This window comes from Tenrec ecaudatus, chromosome 5 (genome assembly GCF_050624435.1).
Source record: "Tenrec ecaudatus isolate mTenEca1 chromosome 5, mTenEca1.hap1, whole genome shotgun sequence".
NCBI lineage: Eukaryota > Metazoa > Chordata > Mammalia > Afrosoricida > Tenrecidae > Tenrec > Tenrec ecaudatus.
Window position 1 is genome coordinate 151365097 of NC_134534.1, and position 23812 is coordinate 151388908.

The following is a 23812-nucleotide window of genomic DNA, read 5'->3' on the forward strand; positions in this document are numbered from 1 at the left end:
ACTATGAGTCAGCGTCGACTCCATGACAAGAGGAGGTATGAGCTAGAACCATGGTTGGAAGAAGGCTGGGGGGAGCCAGCATGCTGGAGTTCCTGCCTAGCAATGGGAACCAGGGGCTTGGAGTTGGTCACTGCTGGAGAAGGGGCATTCTAGACGTCATGGTAGAACAGAGCAAGGGCAGCCAGAGGGCCCTTTGAAAACCGAAGTCACACCCCACCCCACCCCACTCTGACGCTAAATCCCACATCTTTCCTCTACACACACACGCACGCACACACACCATAGGGTCCTCCATTACCTCCCACCTCACTAAGTCTCAACTGTGGCCCTTGGCCTCTCCATCCTCACCCACTACCCGTTCCCCTCGCCTGGTCTTGCCATCCTTCCCTCCTGCCCCACGCCTTCCCCAGGCTGTCACCCCGTGTGCTTCTGCTCACCACGTCCTCTCTCACTGATTCCCTGAGTTGCTTCTTTCCTCTTTTCCCAGGCTGGCTCCAAGACCCCCGTTGGGCACTGCAGTGCCAACACTCATCCCAGTGCGTTTCCGCCATTGCTGACATGCTGGGGGCATCCCCACCCCCGTCACCATCCCCAGAGCCCAGAGCAGTGTCCCAAGCACAGAGGGAGGTCCAGATAAAGGCGAAAGGGCTGCCAAACATTGGTGGCAAAATCCCAGGATCGCTTCACTGCGGGTTTTCCACGGACTTTTAGAGCCCCTTCGTATTTGAAGCAGAATCCCCGGCCTCCTTAGTGGGCGTGGGAGTTCTGAACCAGAGATTCTTCCCTCTCCACCAGGAGCTTGCTCTGGGGTGCCCTCCCTGTAGCCCCTTGAATTTTGTACAAGATCGCGCTGGCGTCAAGAGAGCAGGCATTCCTGGGTGCCCCGCCCTCCCTGGGCCTGGGGCTGCAGCACAGCAGGCAGGCACGTGTGCCGACAGGTCGGGATGGTGGGATTCCAGGAGCCGGGAGCAGCCTCCTGGCCACTGTGGGGGCACCACTGGCCCCCAGCCCTGGGGAGAGCCCCGGATCTGCCGCTGGTGGAGGATTCTGGCACATGCATGTGCGCGCGCGCACACACACACACACACACACACACACACACACACACACACACACTCACTCACTTACTCCATACGGAAATTCTAGAATCTCCGAATCTTAGAATTTTGAAAAGTTGTTTCGTTCAATGCAAACATTATTGTTCTTAAAAGGCAGGCACGTGGTGTGTTGTGCATTTCCAACCCCTCCTGAGCCCGCAGAACCAATACAGAAGGGCTTCATGAGGTTGTTCTTTGGCTGAGTCAGCAGGTAACCCTGGAACCAGGTCTCTCCCAGGATGACAGGTTTTCAGGTAGCCATGTGACTAAGCTCTGGCCAGTGGGTGTTCATAAAGTGGCCTGCATCACTTCCCAGGAACCTATCCTGAGGGACATCGGATGCCCCCCACTGTGCTCCTGCGCCTTCCCCCTTCCTCCCTCCATCCCAGGGCCTAGCACTCAGATGGCTGGGACTCTGGCAGCCCCGGGCCACACGCAGCCGCTCTCCTCCAAGAGGTTTGGAGGAGCCTGCCCCCAGAAGGAGGCTGGTCCCACACCTGATTTGGGCACCCTACCTCTGGGCTTTAATGCAAGCAGGGAAGACCACCCCACCCACACCCACCCCCACCCCCACCCCCAGCCCCACCCCAATCTTGTTCAAGCCGTTGCTCCTTGCAGCTTCTTTATATCCTCAACCTGCTTCTCACTGACGCCCAGTCCAAGCCGCCTCGTGTAGAGATGGGCACCTGCCTGGTCTCAGGTGCAGGGGAGGACCATGGGAGCCTGAGCCGCCATGAAGGCCCCTTTCCCTCTGTACCCGTGTGTGCTTCCCTGGGAATCCTGGGTCCTGATTCACCTTGGAATGCCAGGGCCAGGATCCTCAGGGGTCAGCAGCCCAGCAGATGGTGACGCAGGTGCGCCTTGTAAGCCCCAGGCAACAAGAAGAACACTTCCTGGCCCAGGGTCCAGTGGGCACAGCTGAGCTCCGGCCACAAGCCTAGGAGCCTCAGTACGTACCACCCTTCCCTGAGCTCACCTGGAACAGCCAGGCAGAAATGTGGGGACAGGCAGCTCCTCACTCAGCCCCTGGGCCAATGCTTCCCAGCCCACTCAGAATTCTGCCTCTAGGAAGATGCCTTGACAAGAGGGAGGGAAGAAATGCTTTTGCCCTGGGGCCTACTCAAATGGGGGAGGGGGGAAGGGCGCAGTTCTCTCCCCCAGCGCTCCCCAGCAGCACTGGACCAGCTCGGAGCATCCTGAGCCCCAGTTGGACACCAGGCAGGGTAAGTTATCCTTTGTTTGTTTGTATTTCTTTGTAAGCAACATTCATTTTCACACCGGTCCAATCATTAACCCCATTTCCTAGCTAGGGAAACTGAGGTGCAGAGAAAGTGGCCCAAGGTTGCTTGGCTTATGTGTTCAGAGTCAACCCAGAGGGGGTGCGACTCCTGCTTCTGCTGTGACCTGTCCCCGCCCTCTGGTATCCTGAGCAGGACACCAAGGGGAGGGGGGCTCTGCAAACGTGCCCACCCTCCTTGGCCTGGCGCCTGTGGCCCTCCCTCACCGGGAGAAGACGGCAGCTTGCACGGGGAAATGATGAATAGGTGAAAAGAAAGTTGTCCTGGCCCGGTGCACACCTTAAGTATTTAAATTCTTTTTCATAATTATCTCAAATAGTAATTATTGCAGGAGCAGATGTGCTTATCATAGACAAGAAACCACCTGCCTTCCCATTTTTGTCAAAAGTGGAAACATTGACATTATTTGTGCAATTTGCTTCAATAGCTGTTTTCACTGTAAATACCACCTGAACCACAAGGAAAAAAATGCCCTGCGAGACGCTGCCGGTATTCAAGGTTTGAGAGGAATGAGTCCCAAAGGGCTGTGGGCACCCCGCAGGGATGATACGGAGGGAGAGGAGCTAGGAGGACAGCTTCCCTCCATGCCAGGGGAGAGGCACGCGGTCACAGGAAGGGTTTAGACTCAAATGGGGAGGTTCGCAGGCCCTGCTCCCCTCACCCCTGTCCCCCCCTCTGCCTTCAGCCCAGCCCCACCTGCCCCACCCCGCCTCCTGCTAGAAACATCTCATTCACCCCAAAGGACATTGAAACCAAGGAGCTCCCTCGCAGACGCCCTCCGAAATAAGAGCCCTGAGCTCTAAGCACCACGGGCCTTGGACTTCTGTAGTCAGGCCCAGGGGACTGGAGGAGAGAGAACAGCACTGATGGGCTCGTCTCCAAACCCGGCCCCCACGAACCCCTTCTCTTCTTGAGGTGATACCTGGAGGAAGGTGGCATGAGGCAGAGCTTCCCCCACCCCTGTCAGAGCTGCCTTGACCTCCTGGCGGGGGGATGTAGGTAGGTGTTAGTGATCCTCCTGTATGGCGAACAGTGCGCAGTGTCAGAGGCCAAGGAAAGGGGCCTTGCAGGACAGGTTGGGGACAGGGAAGCAGGCATCCTGGGTTCTAATCCTGTCCCACCTGAATGGGGTGGCCTTGACTGGGCTGCCAGCTCTCTCTGGGCCTCAATGCCCTCATTGGCCAAAAGTAGAGGCCATTTGGTGGGGAGCTCACCTCTTGTTTCCAGTGCGCCCAAGTTTGGCAGAGTTTTCCTCAGTGTTCTCCCCCAAACAGCAAGTCTCTCCTAACTTCCAGCCCAAGATCGTAATGCTCTTGTCATTACTACCAGCTCATGGCTAGAAGCAAGTCAGGGGCCAGCCACGGTGTCAAGTTCACTGGCACATGTTTATATGTTTTCTTGGACAAAATCCCTCTACATAATCCCATCAACCTCCCCGCTCTATAGATAGGAAACAGAAGCTCAGAGAATATAAGCAGTTTGTCCAAGGTCACAGGTGACTGCAAGCCCACCAAGTTACTGTCCTTCGAAGCAGGGATTCCAGGACTCTGGCTTCCCAAGGGTCACTGAGCACCTACTACGTGCCCTCTGGGAAGAGAAGCCCGCTTGCTCCCATTTGTCAGGTGTGGGCTTCAAAGCTCCAAGGAGACATGCCAGGAGAGGTGGGGCCTGGGTGTCAGCAGGCTCTGTTCTTCCTGGTTTGGAGGAAGGAGCTGGGAAAGCGAAAGGCAAGGATGCCTGAGGGCAGAAGGCTGGGGATTCCAGACCCTGGGCCGGGTAGCTGGCTGGCTACCTGCTGGTTTCATGCTGCCCCCGTGTGGCTGATGGAGTTGGTGCAGCCTTCCGAAGCTGAGCATCTTTGGGTCCTGGGTGCTTGAGAGATGACGGTTAGAGGAAAGGGGTCCGAGGACATGGGGCCTGGGGTGCAGGTCTGCTCTCTATGATTGCCCACGCCATTGCAGCCACACCAGCGACCTGGGTGTTCCTAAGGCAGCCCAGCACATTCTCAGCAGACCCGGCCCTGGAACACGCCTAGCTCTCACTGAGCTGGTCCCCAGGCATGTAGCACCTCCTCTGCACAGCCCAGCCACCGACACCATCCTCTGTCCCCAGCCCTGCTCTACTGCTCATCTGCAGACACTGACCACCTGATATCACATAATAACTTTATTCTGTTTTTGTTGACTCTCCGTCTTGAAACAACTGACTGGTGAGCCTTCTCCTCCGATGGTCATCCCTCATAGGCTGGGTCCTGTCTTTCCAAGGGTCTAAGCCCTGCTCTTGGATGGAACAAGAATGCAACTGAGGACTCCTGGGGCCGAGCCACTCTATCCTCACAGGATAGGGTCTCCAGGTGCCACTCTCCATCTCAGAGTCTCCTCGGGGCCTGGAACTGATCCCAGGACTCGGAGAGCTCAGAGAACAGAGCAGAACCGAACACACCCTCCTTCACTGCAAACATAGACCTTTGGTACTGTGGCCCAACAGACATGGTCATTTACTTAACAAACGTATCTCCCCACTACTGTACGCTGATGCAGAAGAGCCTTTGGAAATGAATCTGGTCTGGATATTCCACATGGGTGAAAGATATGAACTCAGCCCCCATCCATCTACCCACCTTGGACCCTCAGTGTCCTGTGAGCTTCGAGAAGACAGCCATCACGTTCCCAGGGACTCTAGGATTCACATCGTAGCTGTGGAGCCTGTCTGCACCCAGGTCGCTTGGCTGCAGGACCTGCGATCCTCACCGTGTTACAGACACCTCAACATGACCCAGGGCTCTTGTGGAAAACCTTGACTAAAGGGCAGATCACATGGATTGCATTGACGAACATGCAGAATTGAACTAAGTGCAGACAGGGTGCAAACCCTGGTGCTCTGCTACCTTGCCCAGTGATTTGGGGGCAGCTCCAGGACCCTGCCTGGGCCTGGTTTTGTCACCTGGTTACACATGGTGGAGCATGCAACCGAAGGCATCCTTTCTTGGCACCCGCCCTGAGGACTGCCAGCCCAGCCGAGCCAACATTCTGCCCCGGAAGGGTGAGCGCATGGAGGCAAACTAAAGTACCCAGATTAACGCAGAGACTGAGGCCCAGAAGGGCAGCCCACTGGGGATTCCATACCTTCACCTCTGCTCTCCCGCCAGCAGCTGTGGGACACACTCCCCATTCTTTTTTGTTGGGGGGGGGGTCTTGGTTTTACCAAAGCAGAGCTGTGTGCAGTTGGTGACACCAGGGCTCCAGTCTGGGGCTCCAGTTATAGAGAATGGGGTGACAGGAATCCTGCCAAAAGCCACAGCGGGCTGGGGACACACGCCCGCTTGCAATGCCCCTGTCAAATGCCCCAGAGCCCTGCTCTTTCACCAGCTGCCTCACACATACATAGTGGCCCCCGCAAAAGCCATGGCCACTGGCCCCTCGGCATGCCTGGAAACCAGATAGCAAGCACCCCCTACCCCTCTCCCTTTTCCCCTGGGGAAGGTGGGCCCTGGATCTAACAAAGGAAGGAGGATGCTCCTTCTGCTGGCACCTGGGGCCTCTGTTTCCATGGTTACCCCGTTTCCAAGATAAAACTAAGACTCAGAATTACCACCATATCTAGGCCCCTAGAAGGAGAGGGTAGAGCTCAGGGTATAGATGGGGAAACTGAGGCTGAGAGAGGAGCGGCAATTTTCCCAAGTCCCCATAGCCCCAGGTCTCCCTTTCAGAGCAGTCCTCACCGCCCCCCACACCCCTGTGTGTGTGTGTGTGTGTGTGTGTGTGTGTGTGTGTGTGTGTGTGTGTGTGTGACCTGGGGGCCAGGTCTCAGCCAGTAACGGCTCCACAGGAGATATAAAACAGCATCAGCCAGTGAGGATGCTTTGGAGAAACATCTAAAACAGGTAAAAGTATGGAGAATGATGTCCAGTGGGGAGACTGGAGATCCGGTGGCCATGGCAGGGCCTCTCTGGGAAGGTGCCCTTCAAGCTGAGACCTGAACGGAGGTGGAGGTAGGGAGCAAATAGCTAGCATTCGTGTTTGGGGGAGAGGAGATGGCAAGTGCAAAGGCCCTGGGGTGGGAATGTTCTCAGTTCACGGCCGCAGCAGGTGTCGGCATTTCGTCTAGGTGTGATGGAAGCATGGGCGGGCCGGCGCCTTGTAACTGCTCGCTCGGCAGCAGTGAGGTGCGAGAGCAGTGAGGACGGCAGCGGTGTGGCTCGGGAGACCTCTGCAGGCACCCCTGGGTGGGTGGGGACCAGAGAACCGAAGGAGGCTTGGGAAGGTGAGCAGGTTCTGGAGTGTTCTGAAGGCCAGAGACACAGGACTCTGGGATGCATTCAGCCGAGGAAGGGAGGTTAGGAGGAGGGAGAGGTCCTGGAATGTTGTGACGGTTGAGGGGTTCCCTGGTTTGGCTGTAGAGCGTGGGAGTGGGCAGGCTCTGGAATGTTTAAGGACTCGCCCATGATCTGAGTGTGAGGTGAAATGAAGGGGTCCTGAAATCACCCCTGCCCATCCGAGACCTGGCACACTCTGCAGGTTTGCTCCTCAACCCCCATGCCAGGATGCCAGGAGGGATACATGCAATGGTGGGCCCGAGACAGCCCAGCACAGACTGGGGGCAGTGTGGGGGGGAAGCAGGACTGTTACCGTAACTAAGAAAGGGGAGAGATGTACCAGGGGTCCTAAGAGTACAGCGCTTCACTGTTGGGGAGACTGAAGCCCCAGCCGGTGTCTCTCAGCTGGATCTCGGACCCCATCAGAGGGTGTGTTAATCTGGGTAAACTAGGGGAACAAATCCATAGAAGCTCATGTGTATGAGAGAGTTTTATATAAAGGGTAAGTGCACATTAAGAAAGCATCCCAACCCAGTCCAGTCCAAGCCCGTAAGTCCGACAGTAGTCCATATGTCCGACACGGATCTACAAAGTCCTCCTCCATCTCACAAAACAGACACAATGATGCCAACTGCAGGTGGAAAGCCAAACCAGTGAATGTGTAAGCATCTCAGCGCTGGCAGGGGTCTCCACACAGGTGCTCCAGCACCCAGGGCTGCATCAGGGTAGGTCCATGTGGCTTCTCCTCAGGGATGTCTTGCAGGAAGTGAGCCTTGCCAGCTGAAGCAGAGAACGGCTAAGGCAGCTGCACCCCGGTCCGACCATCAGAAAGCAAGAGACCTGAAACTAGAAAGGCAAAGCTCACCGAGCCACTTATCTCTCCGCCCTTCAATTAACCCCACATGTGTTTATTGGTCAGTTTGGCACAATCAACCTTCACGATCTCAGATGGATTCTTATGTTTCACTACCCGGGATGGATGGGCTGCCCAGGGAGTCCCTGCCCCCACCCCCCAGCACAGTGCGGCACTTGAACTTCCTCCAGGACAGCAGGTCACCTGATTCATAACAGCAGCAAAATTACAGTTATGAAGTAGTAATGGAAATAATATTATTAGTTGTGGGGTCACCACCACATGAGGAACTGTATTAAAGGGTTGTGGCATTAGGAAGTTTGAGAACCACTGCTCTAGGATAAAGCTGACGGGAAGCTGGTGTCCCCAATACCTGCCACCCATGCCCAGACCCGAGCCTGACCGGTCCTTGGCCCCCACTGGGCCCCTACAGGGCAGCCCGGTGTCAGCTGAAAGGCATCCCCTGGTGACTGGCTTGCAGGTGGGAACATCGTGGCCTGAAGCCCACTGTGACTGGCAGGTGTCCTTCCTGTCCTCGCCCTTCCTGGCCAGAGCCGCTGGGGCAGGGCGGATAAGCACATAACCCCTGGCTCCATCGGGGCTGGCCAGCCTCGAGCTTCCAACCTGGTACATGGAGAGAAGAGGACGAGGCCTGGCCCGACCCTGACCTTTCCGAGCTGAAAGTTAAGGAGCCACCGAAGGCTAAGCCTGGGTGGGGTTTATGCTGAATCAACAGTGACACTCCCCCAGGAGCGTGTAGAGAGGAAGCTGGGACTTTAGGTGTGTACGCAGGGGGCTGTTGCTCACAGCCGGGCCCAGCCTGGGACCGCTCCCCCAGTGCAGCCCCGGCCACACCCAGCCCTGCCCCTGCCTTCAGCTCGGGCCCCTGCCTGGAGGGGGCACCCACGGGTGATGGGAGTCCTGGTGGGCTTTCCACAGGAGGGACCAGGTCCTCTCCGAGTTCACCGCTTCCTATGCTAGCTCAGGCTTGGGAACCCCCTTCCCAGCTCCAACATGCAGGTGAGAACACTGAGGCTCAGAAAGAGGAGGTGTCTGCTGCCCCCATCCCTGGGCCGTCATGGCCCGGTGTTTCCCTAAGTCAAACACTCGGCTCTCTGGGCCTCCGTTTCTGCATCTCTGAGAAGGAGGCAGTCACAGGAAAAAAGGTGAAGGATGAAAGGGCGCTGGTCAACCGGAACCTGTGCCAGGCCCTGAGTGAACACGAGGACGGGCGAGTGGGAAGAGACGGGGGTCAGTGGGGAGCTCATAGCAAGCAGTACAGGAAGGAAGAGACTATTCTAAAGCGGGCTGGGTTCGTGACTGCACCACCCTTTCTCGCTGTGACGGAACGATTGCATTGTAGGAGGTTTGGGATTGTGTCCCAATAAAACTGCTTAACAAATGAGTACATTCAAATAAAACCAGTTTATAAAAAGAGAGGGGTGTTTGCTGCTGCAAGCAAGGAGGCTGCACATAGAGCTACGTGGTTTCCTTCAGGGGTGACAGGGAAGTCCCCCCTTCCCAGCAGACCCATGGCTCCTAGGAACTCCCTCAGCCCTCTGCTGGTCACGGCCAAATCTCACCCGAGAGCCACAAGCAGCAGACCAGCACTGGGCATCCGCCAGAAGGCGGGCACCAGGGACCAATGACCCACCACACCCTCCATGTACACACACAACCGAAACCAGAGCCGAGGGGGGGCCTCCGTCACAGAGGCACACAGGGACTCCATGCTCCCAGGGACCCCAACAGAGAGAGCCCACCATGGAGGCCCTGCAGGCCTGGTTTGGCACAGGACGGTCCCAGATCACGCCAGTCCCCGCTTAGGAATGAGCGGTGGCCCGGCCTGTGGTGTCGGCGCTCACTGTCACTGTCCTTGGGAGGGCTATTCCGTGCGCGCACGTGTGTGTATGTGTGTGTGTGTGTGTGTGTGTGTGTGTGAAGGAGCCCTCAGGCGCTGTGGCTGAAGCATGCGGCTGCTGAATGAAGGCGAGGTCGGCAGTTCAAACACGCCATCCACAGGGAGAAGCAGGCACGCTTCTGTAAAGATCTGCCGTCTCACAACCCCCTCTGATGTTCCCAGAAAATCTCAGAGAGGATGTGTTTCCCAAAGCCGTCCCCTAGGGGGTGCTGGCACCATCCTGGGCTGGGGTTAGGGGCTGCAAAATACAAAACCCAAACTCAGTGTGAGTGAATGCTGTTCATGGTGACCCTATAGGACAGGGTGGAACTGCCCCTGTGGGTTTCCGAGACGGTGACTCTTCACGTTGACGGGAGCAGAAAGCTGTTTTGTCCTCTGCCTGCCCTGCTGTGCCCAGGCCAGCACATCGCCGCTACTCCGTCTCACTCACCCTCGGCTCTGACCTATGTGGAGCCCACAATCCCAGACCACACCACCAGGTGTCGCTCCACACACACCGTGGCCCAGAGCATCCTCTAGACGCAGAACCTCTGCAAGGTAGCCTGGCGGCGGCGACCAATCTGCAGACTCCCAAGGACAGTGAGAACCTAGCGTGGCCTTGACCACCTCCTGCAGCATGTCACCTCAGAACTCTGGCAGCTTCCTAGGCCCACCCAGCTCGGTGCCTGAGCATGTTGCTTTATTTGCCTGAAACAAACACCCTCCCCTCCTTCTCCACCCGGGAACGGGGTATCCCCATTGGACACCAAAGCCCATTGGAGGCAACACCTCCTCCAGGAAGCCTTCCTTGGGCTGGTTTGGGAGGCCCTCTGGTTCCAGAGCCTGCTGGAGGCCCATCGTGGTGGCACTGATCACGCAGCCTGTGCAACCTGTTGCTGGGTCCAGCCCCCCCTCCGCCTCCCCGGGCTGTGGGTGGTGGGCTGGTACAAGCTCTGCAGTCTGTCACCCTGCGTGACCTTAGGCGAGTCCTGTGCACTCTCTTGGTCCCAGCAGCCTCCTTTGTGAAATGGGGACAAAAGTCCTCGAGCCTCACTCCATGTGAGCCAGGGAGCATGACAGGTAGAAGTCACTGACTCGGCTTTCCTCCTGCAGTCGGTGTCATTGTGTGTGTTTGTGAGATGGAGGAGGACTTTGTGGATTGGTGTTGGACATGTGGGTTAATATCGGGCTTGTGGGCTTGGGCAGCACTGGGTTAGGATGTTCGCTTGATTCACACTTACCCTTTATATAAAACTCTCTTATACATGAGTTTCTGTGGACTTGTTTCTCTGAAGTACCCAGACGAGCACACCATGTGTGAGACAGTCTTCACCCTCAGTGCCCCACCCCCACCTCTCAGCCCCCATGGCTCTCCCCCGGCCTCCTTGTCCTCAGCCAGCCTGTTGGTTTCTCTCGATCGCAGGCCAGATGGTCACAACACTGGCTCAGACCCATGAATCTATGTCTATTCCCACTTCGAATCCCATCTTCTTTCACACAAAGCCCGTGACCAGGGGGCACTGCTTGCAGCCCTGTCCATCAGAAAGGCACCCCCTTCTCACTGTCACTCAAAGTCAATCAGGAATCTGGCCCTGAGCACAGGGCAGAGGGCATGGTCTGAACCCAGAACCCCCAGGGCCTCCACTGGGCGCCCCGCCAGGCCTTGCCACAGTGTGTGTTTCATCTCTACCCACGGCGGACTCCTCTGGTGTTCTGCTGTTGGCTAAGGCCAGCCAGGGTACAAGTGGCTTGGTGAGAACCAGGGGATGGGCTCAGGTAGAGGGAAGACCCCCTCCCATGGCCAGCCACCCTCCAGAGACCTCACCCCTGTTCACAGCGCCCCGGCACCTCACACAGTGGTGGGCACATGGCATGGAGACGCGGTCACCATGGAGCGGGCAAAGAACTGCCGCCAGGATGGGTGAGCTGTTAGTGCTCAGCAGCAGGCGCTTCTGGGAAGGAGCCCACCCCCGCCCCCACCCCCACCCCCACCCTCACCCTCGGACTGCTAGCTTAGGGCGCCAGCTGGGTGTCCAACCCAAAGGAAGCAGGCACTTGCTCTCTGTCCCTCCCCGGGAGATGCTGCTCTTGGGCCGAAGGCGCTTTTTGCTTCGTCCGCTTCAGAGAAACGGAAGGGGGCCCACTTTGCTCTCAGGCCTGCTTCTGCTCCGTGAATGCTTCCTAGTGGAAACTCGGGGGGCACCCTCTGGAGGGGGTTTAGGGCCCAGGCTAGGGGCTTGGATAAAGGGAGTCACAGCCTGACATTTATGGGGCTCGGCCTCCCCCTGAGCGGGACACCTGCTCACCGTGGGACCCAGTGGCCAGCCTAGTGCTCCGAGAAGCCCTCTTTCTGGGCTGCGTGGCAACTCCCGGGCTGCAGTAGGGCGGAGGCTGACCAGGGACACACACAGCTTCCTTCCAGTGTCCGTGTAAACAGCACATGCCGTGCGGCCCGCGTGGACTCATGGCAGCATCGTGCGCACAGCGGGCCTGGGCTCCGCAGGCTTGTCGAGAGCGGGACCTCTCAGAAGTAGGTCGCCTGGCCTTTCCTCTCAGGCACCTTGGAGCAGACTTGCACTCCTCGCCATTCACTTCGCAAGTGAGCAGGCTGACTTCTTTAAAGATTCCCAGAGCACAGAACTCTAGAATCCCAGAGTCTTGGAAACTCCCGAGGTCAGAAGGACCTGTTCTCTGAGATTCGGCACAGGACGGGCTGGCTTAGGAGCTTGCCTATGGTATGTGCAGGGCAGGCCTGTGAGGCTATGGGGGGGATCACATGCCCGAGTCACAGGGAAGACCATCCCAGAGCAGGCCAGCTTCCCCGGGCCCTGTGGCCTCCTTAACCCTAAGGCCTGCCCTGCTCTTGCACGGAATCACCTTTCTGAGCACCTGCCGCCAGGGTCGCTGTGTCAGAGGTGCAGCCGCGTCCCCAGGAGGAAGTCCTTGCTTCTGCTGCTCACTCTCCAGCAGCAGCAGCAGGAAGAGGAGGGGAGGAAGCAAGTGCAGAGGCTGCCTTTGTGCAGACCAGATTGTTGGCCATCTGAGCTCCATCCCCAGATGGCACAGCTACAAGGGTCGGTGCTCCACTTGCTGGCTGCCCGTCCACTGGCCGCTTCTCCCCTGACAACGCTCACAATCAGAAACATACTGTAGGTGGACTGGAGCTGGCACGCACACAGGCATGTGTGCTGTGCACACCTGCACACGCACACAGACACAGTCACTGTTCCAGGACCTGATTCTTACCTTTCCTGCATGCCACTGTGGCGTGGTCTGTTTGATTTCACTGCGTGAGCTGGCTAGGGGCCACTACACGCATCTTCAGAGCCGCGTCGGGAAGCGCGACCTGGCATCCAGCGAGCTTGGGGCAGCGAGCGGTCAGGGGTAGGGCGGAGCCATGTGCACGGGCTCCTCCCATGCAGGTCCAGGTGCCTGTTTTGACTACCTAGGTACCTAGGGCATGTTCCCTCCCCTCAGGGCCTTAACTCCCCTGATCCAAAGCCCCCTTTGCCCCAGCCTGAGGTCCGGGCGCCCCACACTGGAGAAACTGAGTCCCCCCCACACACACTCCTGCTCCCATCCACTGTAAGCCCTAGAGGGCTGGAGTACAGTCCTGGACGGTATTCCAAGGACAGGACGGCAGAGGTGCCCATGGGGAAAGGAGGAGGACAAAGCATCACAGAGAGAGCATCTGCTTGTAGGTCTGTCTGGCTGGCTGTCTTCCCCACATGGTGAACGCCTTTGGAAGGCCAACCATCTGTGCACAAGGGTGTAAGCTACATCCCGATCCCAGGCCAGGCTAGGGACCGTGTGCCCTGCAGACACTGTGGCCACACCCAACACGGAAAAGCAAGAGTCCTTTTACTTGGAATGTTTTTACAATGTACACACATGACTTTTATAGCTCAAACAAACAAAACAAAACCAACAGCGATTATCTTTTTAAAGGAAGGTAAAGAACTAATCTCGGTGGAAGATGGCAGCGCACATGTCCCCTTGGGACAGGCCATCCAGTCATGTCTGAAAGCCCCAGCAAGGCCGTTTGTCTCCTTTCTGCAGGAGCCGCCCTTCGACTCCACCGGAAGGCAGGACTCAGGCAGTGACCTTGAGGTTGTCCCCAAAGCTCCCCCCATGCGTGCATGTAGGAACAACTCCTCCCACTCCAACCCCCTCCATGCAGGGCATGAGGAGGCCAGGGAACCCCACAGGAACCAAGCCAGCAAAATTAAGTTAATTTACAAAGTTCTAATAAAAAAAAACCCATGATAATGTCTGTCCCCCTCCCCCTCCCCCCCACGGCGGTTTAGAAATGGAAAGGAGAGCCTTCCTGGTGGCGCACAGGGCCCCACCCCCAAGGCCGGAGGCCTCACACGGCAAAGGTGGTGAAGAACACGTGCATCTTGGCCAGGAAGGTGGTGACAGAGCCCTGGCGCCAGAGCTTCATCTCCACCTCCAGGGCGAAGTCCCGGGGCCGGGGCACGGCGCGCTGCAGGTAGACCAGGCCGGTGTAGGCGTTGAGCCGGCGGGTGCTGAAGTAGCCTTCCTCGTTGCCCTTGGTGATGGTCAGGGAGATGGTGTCCCCCGCGAAGATGGGAGCCGGGCTGATTCGGAAGATGTGTGCAGGCACCAGCAGGCCCGTCTGGAAGTTGAGCTGGTAGAACGTGATGCGTGCCGGCGAGTTCTGGCACTCCGCCAGGTCGTGGCAGGTGGTGCGCTCACACTTCCTGCAGGGACGGCGGGGCGGGGGTCAGCGGGGCCCCTGCGTCCACCCCCACCCTCTCCATCTATCTTTGCGCTGGCCCAGGCTCAGGGACCAGTTCTACCACTGACTCCCAGGACCCGGCACACTGAGTCCGGGGACAACGCCACGTATGTCAGGGCTGAGCTCTCAGAAGGGGGTCGGCAGGCCCCCCTTCTGTCTCAGGGTGCATTCCATACCACGAATCCTTGGGTTGGGAGCTCAAGGACTGAGTCCCAGGGACCCACCCCACCCCATATCGACTCTCTGAAATTTGGTAATCACCAATTTGATGACACTAAGTGTCAGAGGGGGGCCACTGGGGGTGGGGTAAGCTGACCAAGGGGAGCACAAGGCCCAGGTGGCACCCTGTGTAGCAGCAACTGTCATCCATTTACATCCGCACACCCTCCAGCTTCCCTTACTCCCATCAGGCCCTCTGGTCACCCTTCCTCCTTCATTTCCACTTTCCCCTTCCGATCCATCTGCCTTCATGTTTACTGTCTGTCCTTCTTTAAAAAACAAACAAAAAAAAACAAGAAAATCCTCTTGTGCACGACTCAGCTGTGTGGACTCCCTGGCCTTGGCAGTTTTAATGTTTTGAAATTTGAGTGTTTGGTTCTTCCACAGTAGTCTCCTTCTGCGCCATCTACTCTTCTACCCGCTAGGAGCCGGCTTCCACAGGAAGAAGCCTCCCCGAGAGGCAGGTGCACAGTGCCCGCTCCACCCACCCGCTTGCACTAAAGGGCAGTCAGGGCCTCAAACCCCTAAGTACCCAGTCACAGTTCTGTCTTCTCCTGGCCCTGTCTTGTTGTGGTCAGGGGCTGTTGAGTCAGCGCCAACACTGGGTCCTTTCCACAGTTCGTCATTTATAAAACAATGATCAGGATTTTGTCACTGAGCTATAGATAATTAATAAGTCATCTGTGTGTGTGAGAGGGAGGGGGGGAGGGAGATATGGTAAACTGAGGGACTGGATGAGACTGTCATGCGGCTAAGTCATCCATGCTCCTAATTTTGGATCTGGACTCTGGTGGGGGAAGACTCACAGTTATGAGATATAAATAAATCTTAATAGACATTCTCATGACTGAACCCCCCATAAAGGAACTGTCATAAAGTAGCCACCATATAAGATGAGTCATTTCTGTGTCGCTACTTCACAATGCCTAAAGGTTATCTGTAGATCAAGGCAATCAGGTTCTATAGCCAACCCACCATAAATGTAGCACACTGTGTTTTGACATCTCTTGCTGATACTGATCAGAGAGTACTTTCCTGGGAGGGCTCAGGGGGTGTTAAGGTCAATTAGCACTAGGTCAAGACAATGACTCACCTCATTGTTGGTTTACTGTTATCTGCTTATGATATTACCTATTGATTATGTCTGATGTTAGCTGTAGGACAAGCATGCCTTATGAGAGATCTGTCAGCCCCACTACATATCCCCCTGGGAAAACACATTCTCTCTTCCTCTCTCCCCCTCCCTCCCTCTCAGTCCTGACATGGAACACAAAACCCTGTGCCCCAATGTCTGTCTTTACATTTTCCACCATCTCAAAGTTGCTCCCGAGAATCCGTTTGAGTGTTGGGGACCCCTCACTCTGACAGAGAGATTGATTGGTGTCCTTGGACCCCTTTCCTCGGTGTTCTTTGCTAGTCTAAGCTCGAGCCATGCACACTCACCCGCTTTTGTTCACGAGGGCCAAAGTCAGGGGCTGTGGCCAGTTGGGGTAGGGGTGGGAGGAGTCCAGGCAGGGCTCCCCTGGGCAGACTGCAAGGGGTACTCACATTTCGGAAACCCGGACATAGTTGGGAGGGCAGTCAAAGCGCAGGCAGCGGAAGCTGCCCTGGAGGTTATAGCAGGTCTCAGCTGCAGAGCAGTTGTGGGTGCCCAGTGCACACTCATCCAGGTCTGCAAGGTGGGGAAGGCGAGTAGGTGAGGGCAGTCCCTGGCTGTGGCCCTCAGGCCTAAACCCCCCACCCACACTGGGCTCCTGGGACCCAGAACCACCACTCCCAACCTGGGAGCCCCGAAGTCCCAGAGCTGTCCACACCACACACGCCCAGCTGGTCCCTGCTTTAAAATGCCAATCATCTTACGGGCCCTCCTTGAATGGATGCCCAGGCTCCCAGAGTAAAAGCCCAAGTCCCTGCTATGGGCATCACATCACAGGGTGCCAAGCCTCTCCACCCTCCCCTTTCCTAGACTGTATGCCATGCTGGCTTCCCGCAGGCTGCTCCCATACCAGGACCCCTGCCTCCCTCAAGGCCTCTGCCCCGCTGTGCCCCTTGCTGGAATGCCCCCCACATCTTCCCACAGGGTTCTTTCTTGTGCCTCTGATCTCAGCCCCCAACCATTCTACAAGAAAGCCCCTGCCCACTGCTCTACATCCCAACCTATCTCGTCATTTTCCTGCTACTCAACCCGGGCTATTCTTATTCTGCCTGCCCACCATTTCCACATCGTGAGCTTCAAGAGCGCTGACATTCTGGCCTTTCTCACTCCTGTGATGCCCGTAGTGCCCAGGGAGATGCCTGGGCCAGAGGCAGGGCTCAGATCCATAGTGTTGGATGGAATGACACATCCCGTCATGTGTCAACAGTCCCCAAGGTGCTGGGCATGGTGTCCCTAGGAGTCGCAGATGTGCCTGTGTTTGTGTGCACGTCCTGCACGTGCCAGTACCAAACAGCTAGGTCTGCAGCTGGGTGCATGAAGGAAGGGGCTCATATTGCTGATACCAGAGTCAAGACCCCCAATGCAGGGCAGAGAAATGAGCCAGTCTGTGGGCCTGAGCGGAGATCTGAAGGCCAAACTGTGGCAAAAGGTCACAGAGATGGGCTCAGCTGTTCAGAGGGCCCAGGGGTGCTCCCCAGAGGAGGGTGGGGAGAGGATGGGAAGCGCAGACGGCACTGGGGAAACCCGGGTTCCTGTCTGATCCTCCGGGTGGACTCCGTACAGAAAGGTTCCGCACTGGGTCCTCACCCTAGGCCGCCACGCGAGGGCCACCAGCCTCCTCTGACACAGTACGGCGTCGAGGCTCGGAGAGGAGGCTGGCTTTGCTCAGAGACACACAACAGACGCTGGGGGAGCTGGGGCAGGAACGGGTCTGGCTGCTGCTGGCGTCTGGGATCTGAGGGCATCATCAGGCTGGTGCCCAACCATCAGGACTACATAGCAGCTGATGATGGTGGGGAGGGCGTGCTGCAGGAGGGCCCCGGGCAGCTCCTGGTACTCAGCACTCACCCACTCACTTAACCTCTCGGAACCTTGTGAGCAGGCCCTGCACCCAGGCTGCGGCAGCCCATTCCAGGCTGGCCTGTCCACCCAGGCCCTGCTTCAGGGGCCCACCGACACTTCCTTCACCTCCCAATGGCCCGGCGTGGCACAGACAGAAGCTCAGAAGCAACGATACATGGACAGATGCTGCAAGAGTGCTCAGGCTGGGTTCAGGAGAGGACGTGAACTAGGCAATACCCTTGCTAATGTCAGGTGGATTGGGCTAAAAGGGGATAGCACGATAAACGTATTTACTTTTGTCTGAGTGACTGTGACTGTGCGGATCAAAACACATTATGGATAGCTTTGGGAAGACTGGGAATTCCAGAACACTGGATTATGCTCCTGCGGAACCTGTCCTCGGATCCAGAGGCAGTTGTGTGAATAGAACAAGGGAAATACCGCATGGTTTAAAATGAGGAAAGGTGAGCCACAGGGATATATCCTGTCAGCATTCTTGTGAGCGAATCATCAGACAAGCGAGACTGTATGAGTAAGAATGTGGCATCAGGATTGGAGGAGGGCTTACTAACAACCTGCGATATGCAGATGACGCAGCGTGGCTTGCTGAAAGTGACGAGGACCTGAAGCACTTGCTGACGAAGATCAAGGACTGCCGTCCTCAGTACGGATGACAACTCAGTGTAAAGAAAGACCCGAATCCTCACAACTCGACCAACAGGTAACATCATGATGGATCCAGAAACACAGCTGAAGCACTCAAGCATCTCGCCTTTCCTGGATGCACAACCAATGCTCGTGGAAGCAGCTCGAGAGGTCTGACAAGGCACCGCATTAGGTAAATCTGCTGCAGATAAAGCTCTCTTTAAGATGCTGGGAAAAAGGATGTACGGGAACCAAGGTGTGCTGGACCCAAGCCTTATGTGCCTGTGAAAGGTGGGCCCTGAATGCGGAAGACCGAAGCAGAATCGAAGCGTCTGAATTACGGAGTCCGCAAAGACTCCTGGAAGTCCCGCGGACTGCCAGCAAGGATGGCGGGATTTCGTCTCACATGTCATCAGGAGAGACCGGTCCCTGGAGAAGGACGACAAATTGATGAAGTGGAGGGGCAGAGAAAAAGAGGGAGGCCATCTACGCAGTGGGCCCACCCCCAGTGGCTGCAGTGTGAGAACAACGGTGAGCTGGCGCAGGACCGGGCAGGGTGCTGTTGTACTCGGGGGGGGGGGGCGGGGGTGCTATGAGTTGTAACCGCCTCAGCAGCAGCTAACAACAACGTCACCCCTGTTGAGATGAGTGCTAGGCAAAACCAGGATTCAAGATTCTTTGCAACCAGATGCCACCTGACGGTCCATTTCCCGTATGTGCACTGGCACAAGCAAACGCTAGGTGGCGCAGCACCCACACATTAACAGGAGCTGCAGCCCTCTGGTTCCATTCTCATGGGGCTGCGTTCCATGCACCTCCTGAGGCCTGCACCACGGGTGGGGCTGTACTGACATCCCTGGACATCCCACCTCGTCCCCAGCCTGCATATTCCCTAAGCCTGAGTGAGCTCCAGGTACCGGGCAGGGTAGAGGGCAGGCGTGGTCCTACCCTCATGGAGTGCACGCTCTAGAGAAATGGCGAAGTCTGCCTTTCTGAATCGCTCTCTGCCTTCTGCTTATAGAGAACTGGTGTAGGCTAGCAATGGGCAGTTGGAACCCGCTCTTCCCTCAGGGCCAGCCTACGTCTGAGCTGCAGGCCCTCGTTATAGCCCAAGTCAGATCAGGGCAGAGAGCAAAGCAGGGGGCTGGAGAGGAAGGGGTACTCTCTATCTCAGAGAGGTAGGCTGCAAGGGTGGAGAGGAAAGGGAAGCAGAGAGCAGGGGGCCGTAGGTCCCACGCACAGAACCCAGGGGAGCTGAGCAGGCCTGCGTGCAGTACATGCTACCGTGCCCCATACCAGGCAGCACAGGCCCAGCGGCGGAGGGAAGGACTGTCCTTCTGGAGCGAACCTGACCCAGCCTCAGGGTGACCTTTCCGTGATCAGATGAAGCAGGACTTCAAGGTCAGGAATGAAATGGCCACGCTCTCCAACATACAGTCCCAGTTCCTGCACAGCTAGGTTGGCCTTAGGTCACGCACACATGGTATTAATTATATGGCAATGCAGAAGGCTTTGGGATACCCAGGCTGGGCCAAGAGCCCCCATGGGCACCCAGCTCATGATCCGAATGGCGTCCCTCCAGGTCTGTGTCATCTCCCCAGTGCAGGGACAGTGAGGAATGCCGCACATTAGGGCAGGGTACACGTACATGGATTGGGGCCCAGCTCAGTGGGCACACTTTGACCCAGCCCAGGCAGAGCCACCCCACGTCGCCTGCCCTACTGTGGTAGTTACCCAATCTGTTGTCAATCTGAGACTTAAGAGTGAAAGGATGGAGTTTAGCCTGTCAATCAGGTCGTAGCTTGATGACCTCATTTGGAGGTGCTACGGAGATAACTAGCTCCCTGGAGGTGGGACACCCACTCACTCCCTGTGAGACGTTACTGAGACAAGCCACTTGGATCAACACTGATGCAGTCAGAGCCCTGGGAGCTGTAGATCTAAGCTGTAGCTTAGATCCCTGCCAGCTCTAAGATGCTTCTACCCGCACTGGATCCACAAGACTTTCCACCCACTGGCCTGTGATCTTCCTGCATTTGGCATTATTGCATGGCTGCGTAAGTCTGAAGAGTAATTTTATGGGCTAGTATTGGACATATGGGCTACTACTGGACTTGATATGCACTGGGCTGGGGTGTTTTATGTACCATTACTCTTTATATAAGGCTCTTTCTTAAACTCATGAGTCTCCCTGGATTTGTTTCTCTAGTCAACTCGGACTAACACCTGCGCTATCGTCTGCAATAACAAGAGCAGCTATGGGTTCGTCTTAGATCTGCCACCAGCCTGCACACAGTGGTCTGACTCCTAGCCCTAGATACCAGGGCCTGCCTTTGTGGACCAAACTCCCACCCACGGTTGGGGCAGGCCCCTAGTGAGAGCCAGACGGCCGCACACCTAGGAGCTCCGGAAGACTCACATGGGATGAAGCGCAGAATTTACCTGCCTCCTGCCAGACACAGGCCTTGGCTAGCATGGCCACTGGTGGCTGGGTCTTTCTGTGCTTATACGCTCGTGGTGGTTGCTCCGTGCCCGATGGGGCTGTGTGGGGCTCCTGGAGTAGTGGGGGGCAGGCTCACCTTTGCAGGACCTCCCGTTGGCCCTCGTGGCATAGCCCTGCTCTGGGCATGCACACTGGTAGCTCCCTGGCACGTTGACGCAGCGGAAGGTGCAAAGGATGCCAGCGCCCTGTGCACACTCGTCAATATCTGCCAGAGAGAAGAGTGGCATGTGGGGAACCGCAGCCACTGGGAGGTGGCCCCCACCCCAACCCCCTGCAGCCACAGAACTGAGCGGTCCCCTCCACAGGCGAGGATGCTGGGATGAGGAGGGGGCAGAGGCACCCACAGGCACAGTCACACAGGACTCCTTTCCAGGGCTCGCCCACGGGGCTGCTCTGCCACTGCCGCTATCATTGTTAGCTGAGGGGCAGCAGGGGCTGGTGGTGGGCTGAGCACCCACCCTCCGTGCTCCTGAAGGCACCCATTTCACAGAGGAAGGGCCTGACGCTCTGAGTGGGGAAGCAATGTGCCCACATCGCACAGGCAAGGAACAGCGGGCAGGGAGGGGCACACACTCAGGGCCAGGGACACGGCAGGGTGGAGAGGAGCAGTACCTGTGCAGGTGTGCCCGTCCTCTGCCAGCTGGTAGCCCTGGCGGCAGTAGCACTGGTAGGAGCCGTAGATGTTGGCGCATTCCTGGCTGCACCGCTGCGACTCACACTCGTTCACGTCTGCAGGAGACTGGCCATCAGGGCGGTAGTGCCCTTCCAGCCCGTGCCCACCTCAGATGAAGGCGGAGCCCCCACAGCTTCCCTTAAGCCTGGCCTTGGGAGGCCGCCCTTCCGGTCTCTCCGCAGGGCAGATGAGGAAGAAGGAAGGGCAAGGGGCCTTTGCCCAGGGCATGCAACGGAGTGTGGACACAGAGGGGCTTATGCTGGGCTCCAGAGGGACGGCTGAGGAGGGTGGTCAAAGGTTGGGCTCAGACTCCCTCCACCCTGCCATGGGAACCCTACAAGAGTCCACAGCACTTGGCACCAATGTTTCTGGGAGAAGGTGAGGATTTCCTGGAGAGCTGGGTTCGTTGGGCACTGTATGGGCACAAGCACCCGAGCACGGGCGGGTTGAGGGTGCGCACTATCAAGTGTGTGAGTGAGAACCCACCGGTGCCTCGGGCGAAAACCCCCGGGACGCTGCGCTTGAGCAAGCGGGACTGGTCCTTGTGCTCACTCAGGAGAGCGCTGCTCAGTCTGGGGACACAGCTGTGAACAGGAGGGTACCAGAAGGCACCCTCCTGGGAAGCGATCATGCGTGTGGGTGGAGGGTGGAGCTGGGTCCACACAGGGAACGGTGTGAGGTGGCGGTGTGGATGCATAGAGAAACAAAGCAGAGGAGGGGCGGGTGCATTTGGGGGTTGCAGGTGTGTCAGGAAGGAGACACCTACTAAGGAGATGGTGCTACAGGCAGGGGCCCTTGGATGGGAGTGTGCAGGTGTGTGAGAGGGTGGGACGGGTCATGCAGGGCCTGGCCAGCCACTGCGAGGCCCCTGAGTCAATCCACAGGATCTGGCAGGACTCACAGAGCATTCACGAAACTGTCCATAGATGGATGGACGGATGGATGGATGGATGCATGCATGCATGCATGGATTCCCCTCTAAAGCGCAGCCAGTGCACGGGCTGAATGCATGACTCTGTCTGTGACTACACAGACACACAGCTCCCAGCCCGTGGCTGCACTTGGAGGTGCTCATGCATGAGCGTGGCATGAAGACACGAATGAGGGAGGGGGTAATCGTGGAACATGACAAAACCACGCCTGGTCACGGTCTCCTGCTCTTGGGCTGGGTCTGACCCTTGGGCTCGCCTGTACACAGGTAACTGCACAGGGACAGGTGGCCTCCCCAGGGGTCTCGGGGACTCCCTCCATCTGGGGGCAGTAAGGAAAGACTGGGGAAGGGCTGGGGGAAACAGCACCAGGTCTGTGGGGTCCTTAGCTCAGCGCCTGCTCCTTCCTTGACCAGCGGACGTCCCCACGGCAAGGTGGCTTCCTGTATTCTGGTAAGAGACGCTATGGAGCACTGACCTGTCCCTCTCGGTCCTTCTTCCTGCTTGCCTGGATCTGTGTCTGCTTCTAGGGCTGGTGACCCACATGGCCTGCCGACCCGAGAGCTCTCAGCCCCCTGCCCTCTTTCTGCCAACCTCGGACCCTGCAACACTGCACCCAGGGCGACAGAGCCTGCCCAGCTTTCCGCACAGCCTCCTGCCCATGGCTGACCACTGTGCGGCTGAGGCTTCGGCCCATGGGCTAGAATGGGACAGGGCTGAGCTGCTTCCTTGAAAGCTCTTTCTTCAGATTTGGAAGTGCCCACAGTTTCCTTTCTCTAGAAAGCCCAGGCTATAAGAGCCCCAATAAAATGATTTTTAAAAGGAAAGTTCAGGATAACACAACACCACTCTCAAATGCTGGGCGGTGGGCAGGTGGGTGGAATCTGTGAGCACCTTGGCTTAGCCCACAGTGTATCCATATTAAAGTTTGTCCTCTGCAGTGTTAACTCCAGGAGACTTTGCATAACCAGCTAGATTTGGGGTCTCTCTGAAAGACCACAGATTGGCACTGAGCCTGCATCAGGGCAGTTCTGCCTCTCCCTGGCCTCTCCAGGTGGGCTGTCTCTGGGCCTTAATACCACCCCCGCCTCAGTCTGGATCCTGGGGTGTTGCCGCCTGGGGCTGGCCTAGAAACCGGAGCTCACCCGCCATGTCTGCAGCAAGGAGGTCCCCGGAGGGGTGCTGAAGACACAGAGGCCCCGGCACCTCGGTGGGAGAGCGGCCTGACTCTTGAGCCAGTGGGGGTTGCCGAAGGGGAGAAGGGAGGATGGGGCCAGGCCCGCAGGTGGCCCCGGGCTGCTCGGGACCAGGCGAGGGCCGGTCAGCTGTACCTTCGCAGTGCTTGCCGTCGGCGGCCAGCAGGAAGCCGGAGGCGCAGGAGCAACGGTAGGAGCCGAGCGTGTTCTCACAGGTGTGCTGGCACACGCGGCCCGGGGAGGCCCAGCACTCGTTCACGTCTGCAGGCGGGTGGGCAAGTGTGTTGCAGTAGGGGTCCCCACCACCACCCTAGGGACCTCCCCAGGTTTTAGGGGTGGGCAGCTGGGGAAAAGGGAGAGGGTCCCAGAAGGAAAGGGCGAGAGGAAGGAGAGGCAGAAAGACCCAGAGGAAGAACGACAGAGT

The 23812-nt window shown here is 57.4% G+C and overlaps 1 protein-coding gene across 3 annotated transcripts in view; it reads right to left on the minus strand.

Annotated features, from left to right (window-relative positions):
* Nucleotides 1–13307: 13307 nt before the first annotated feature.
* FBLN2 (fibulin 2) overlaps nucleotides 13308–23812 on the minus strand; it is a 76304-nt gene continuing 65799 nt past the window's right edge. For all 3 annotated transcript variants that reach the window (XM_075550092.1, XM_075550091.1, XM_075550090.1), the window contains 5 exons: nucleotides 23524–23649; nucleotides 21203–21319; nucleotides 20667–20795; nucleotides 15993–16116; nucleotides 13308–14187 (listed from right to left, as the gene is read on the minus strand). In XM_075550092.1, the coding sequence (XP_075406207.1) occupies nucleotides 13830–14187; nucleotides 15993–16116; nucleotides 20667–20795; nucleotides 21203–21319; nucleotides 23524–23649 (854 nt within the window). In that variant the 3' untranslated portion in view covers nucleotides 13308–13829. The remainder of the gene's footprint in view (nucleotides 14188–15992; nucleotides 16117–20666; nucleotides 20796–21202; nucleotides 21320–23523; nucleotides 23650–23812) is intronic.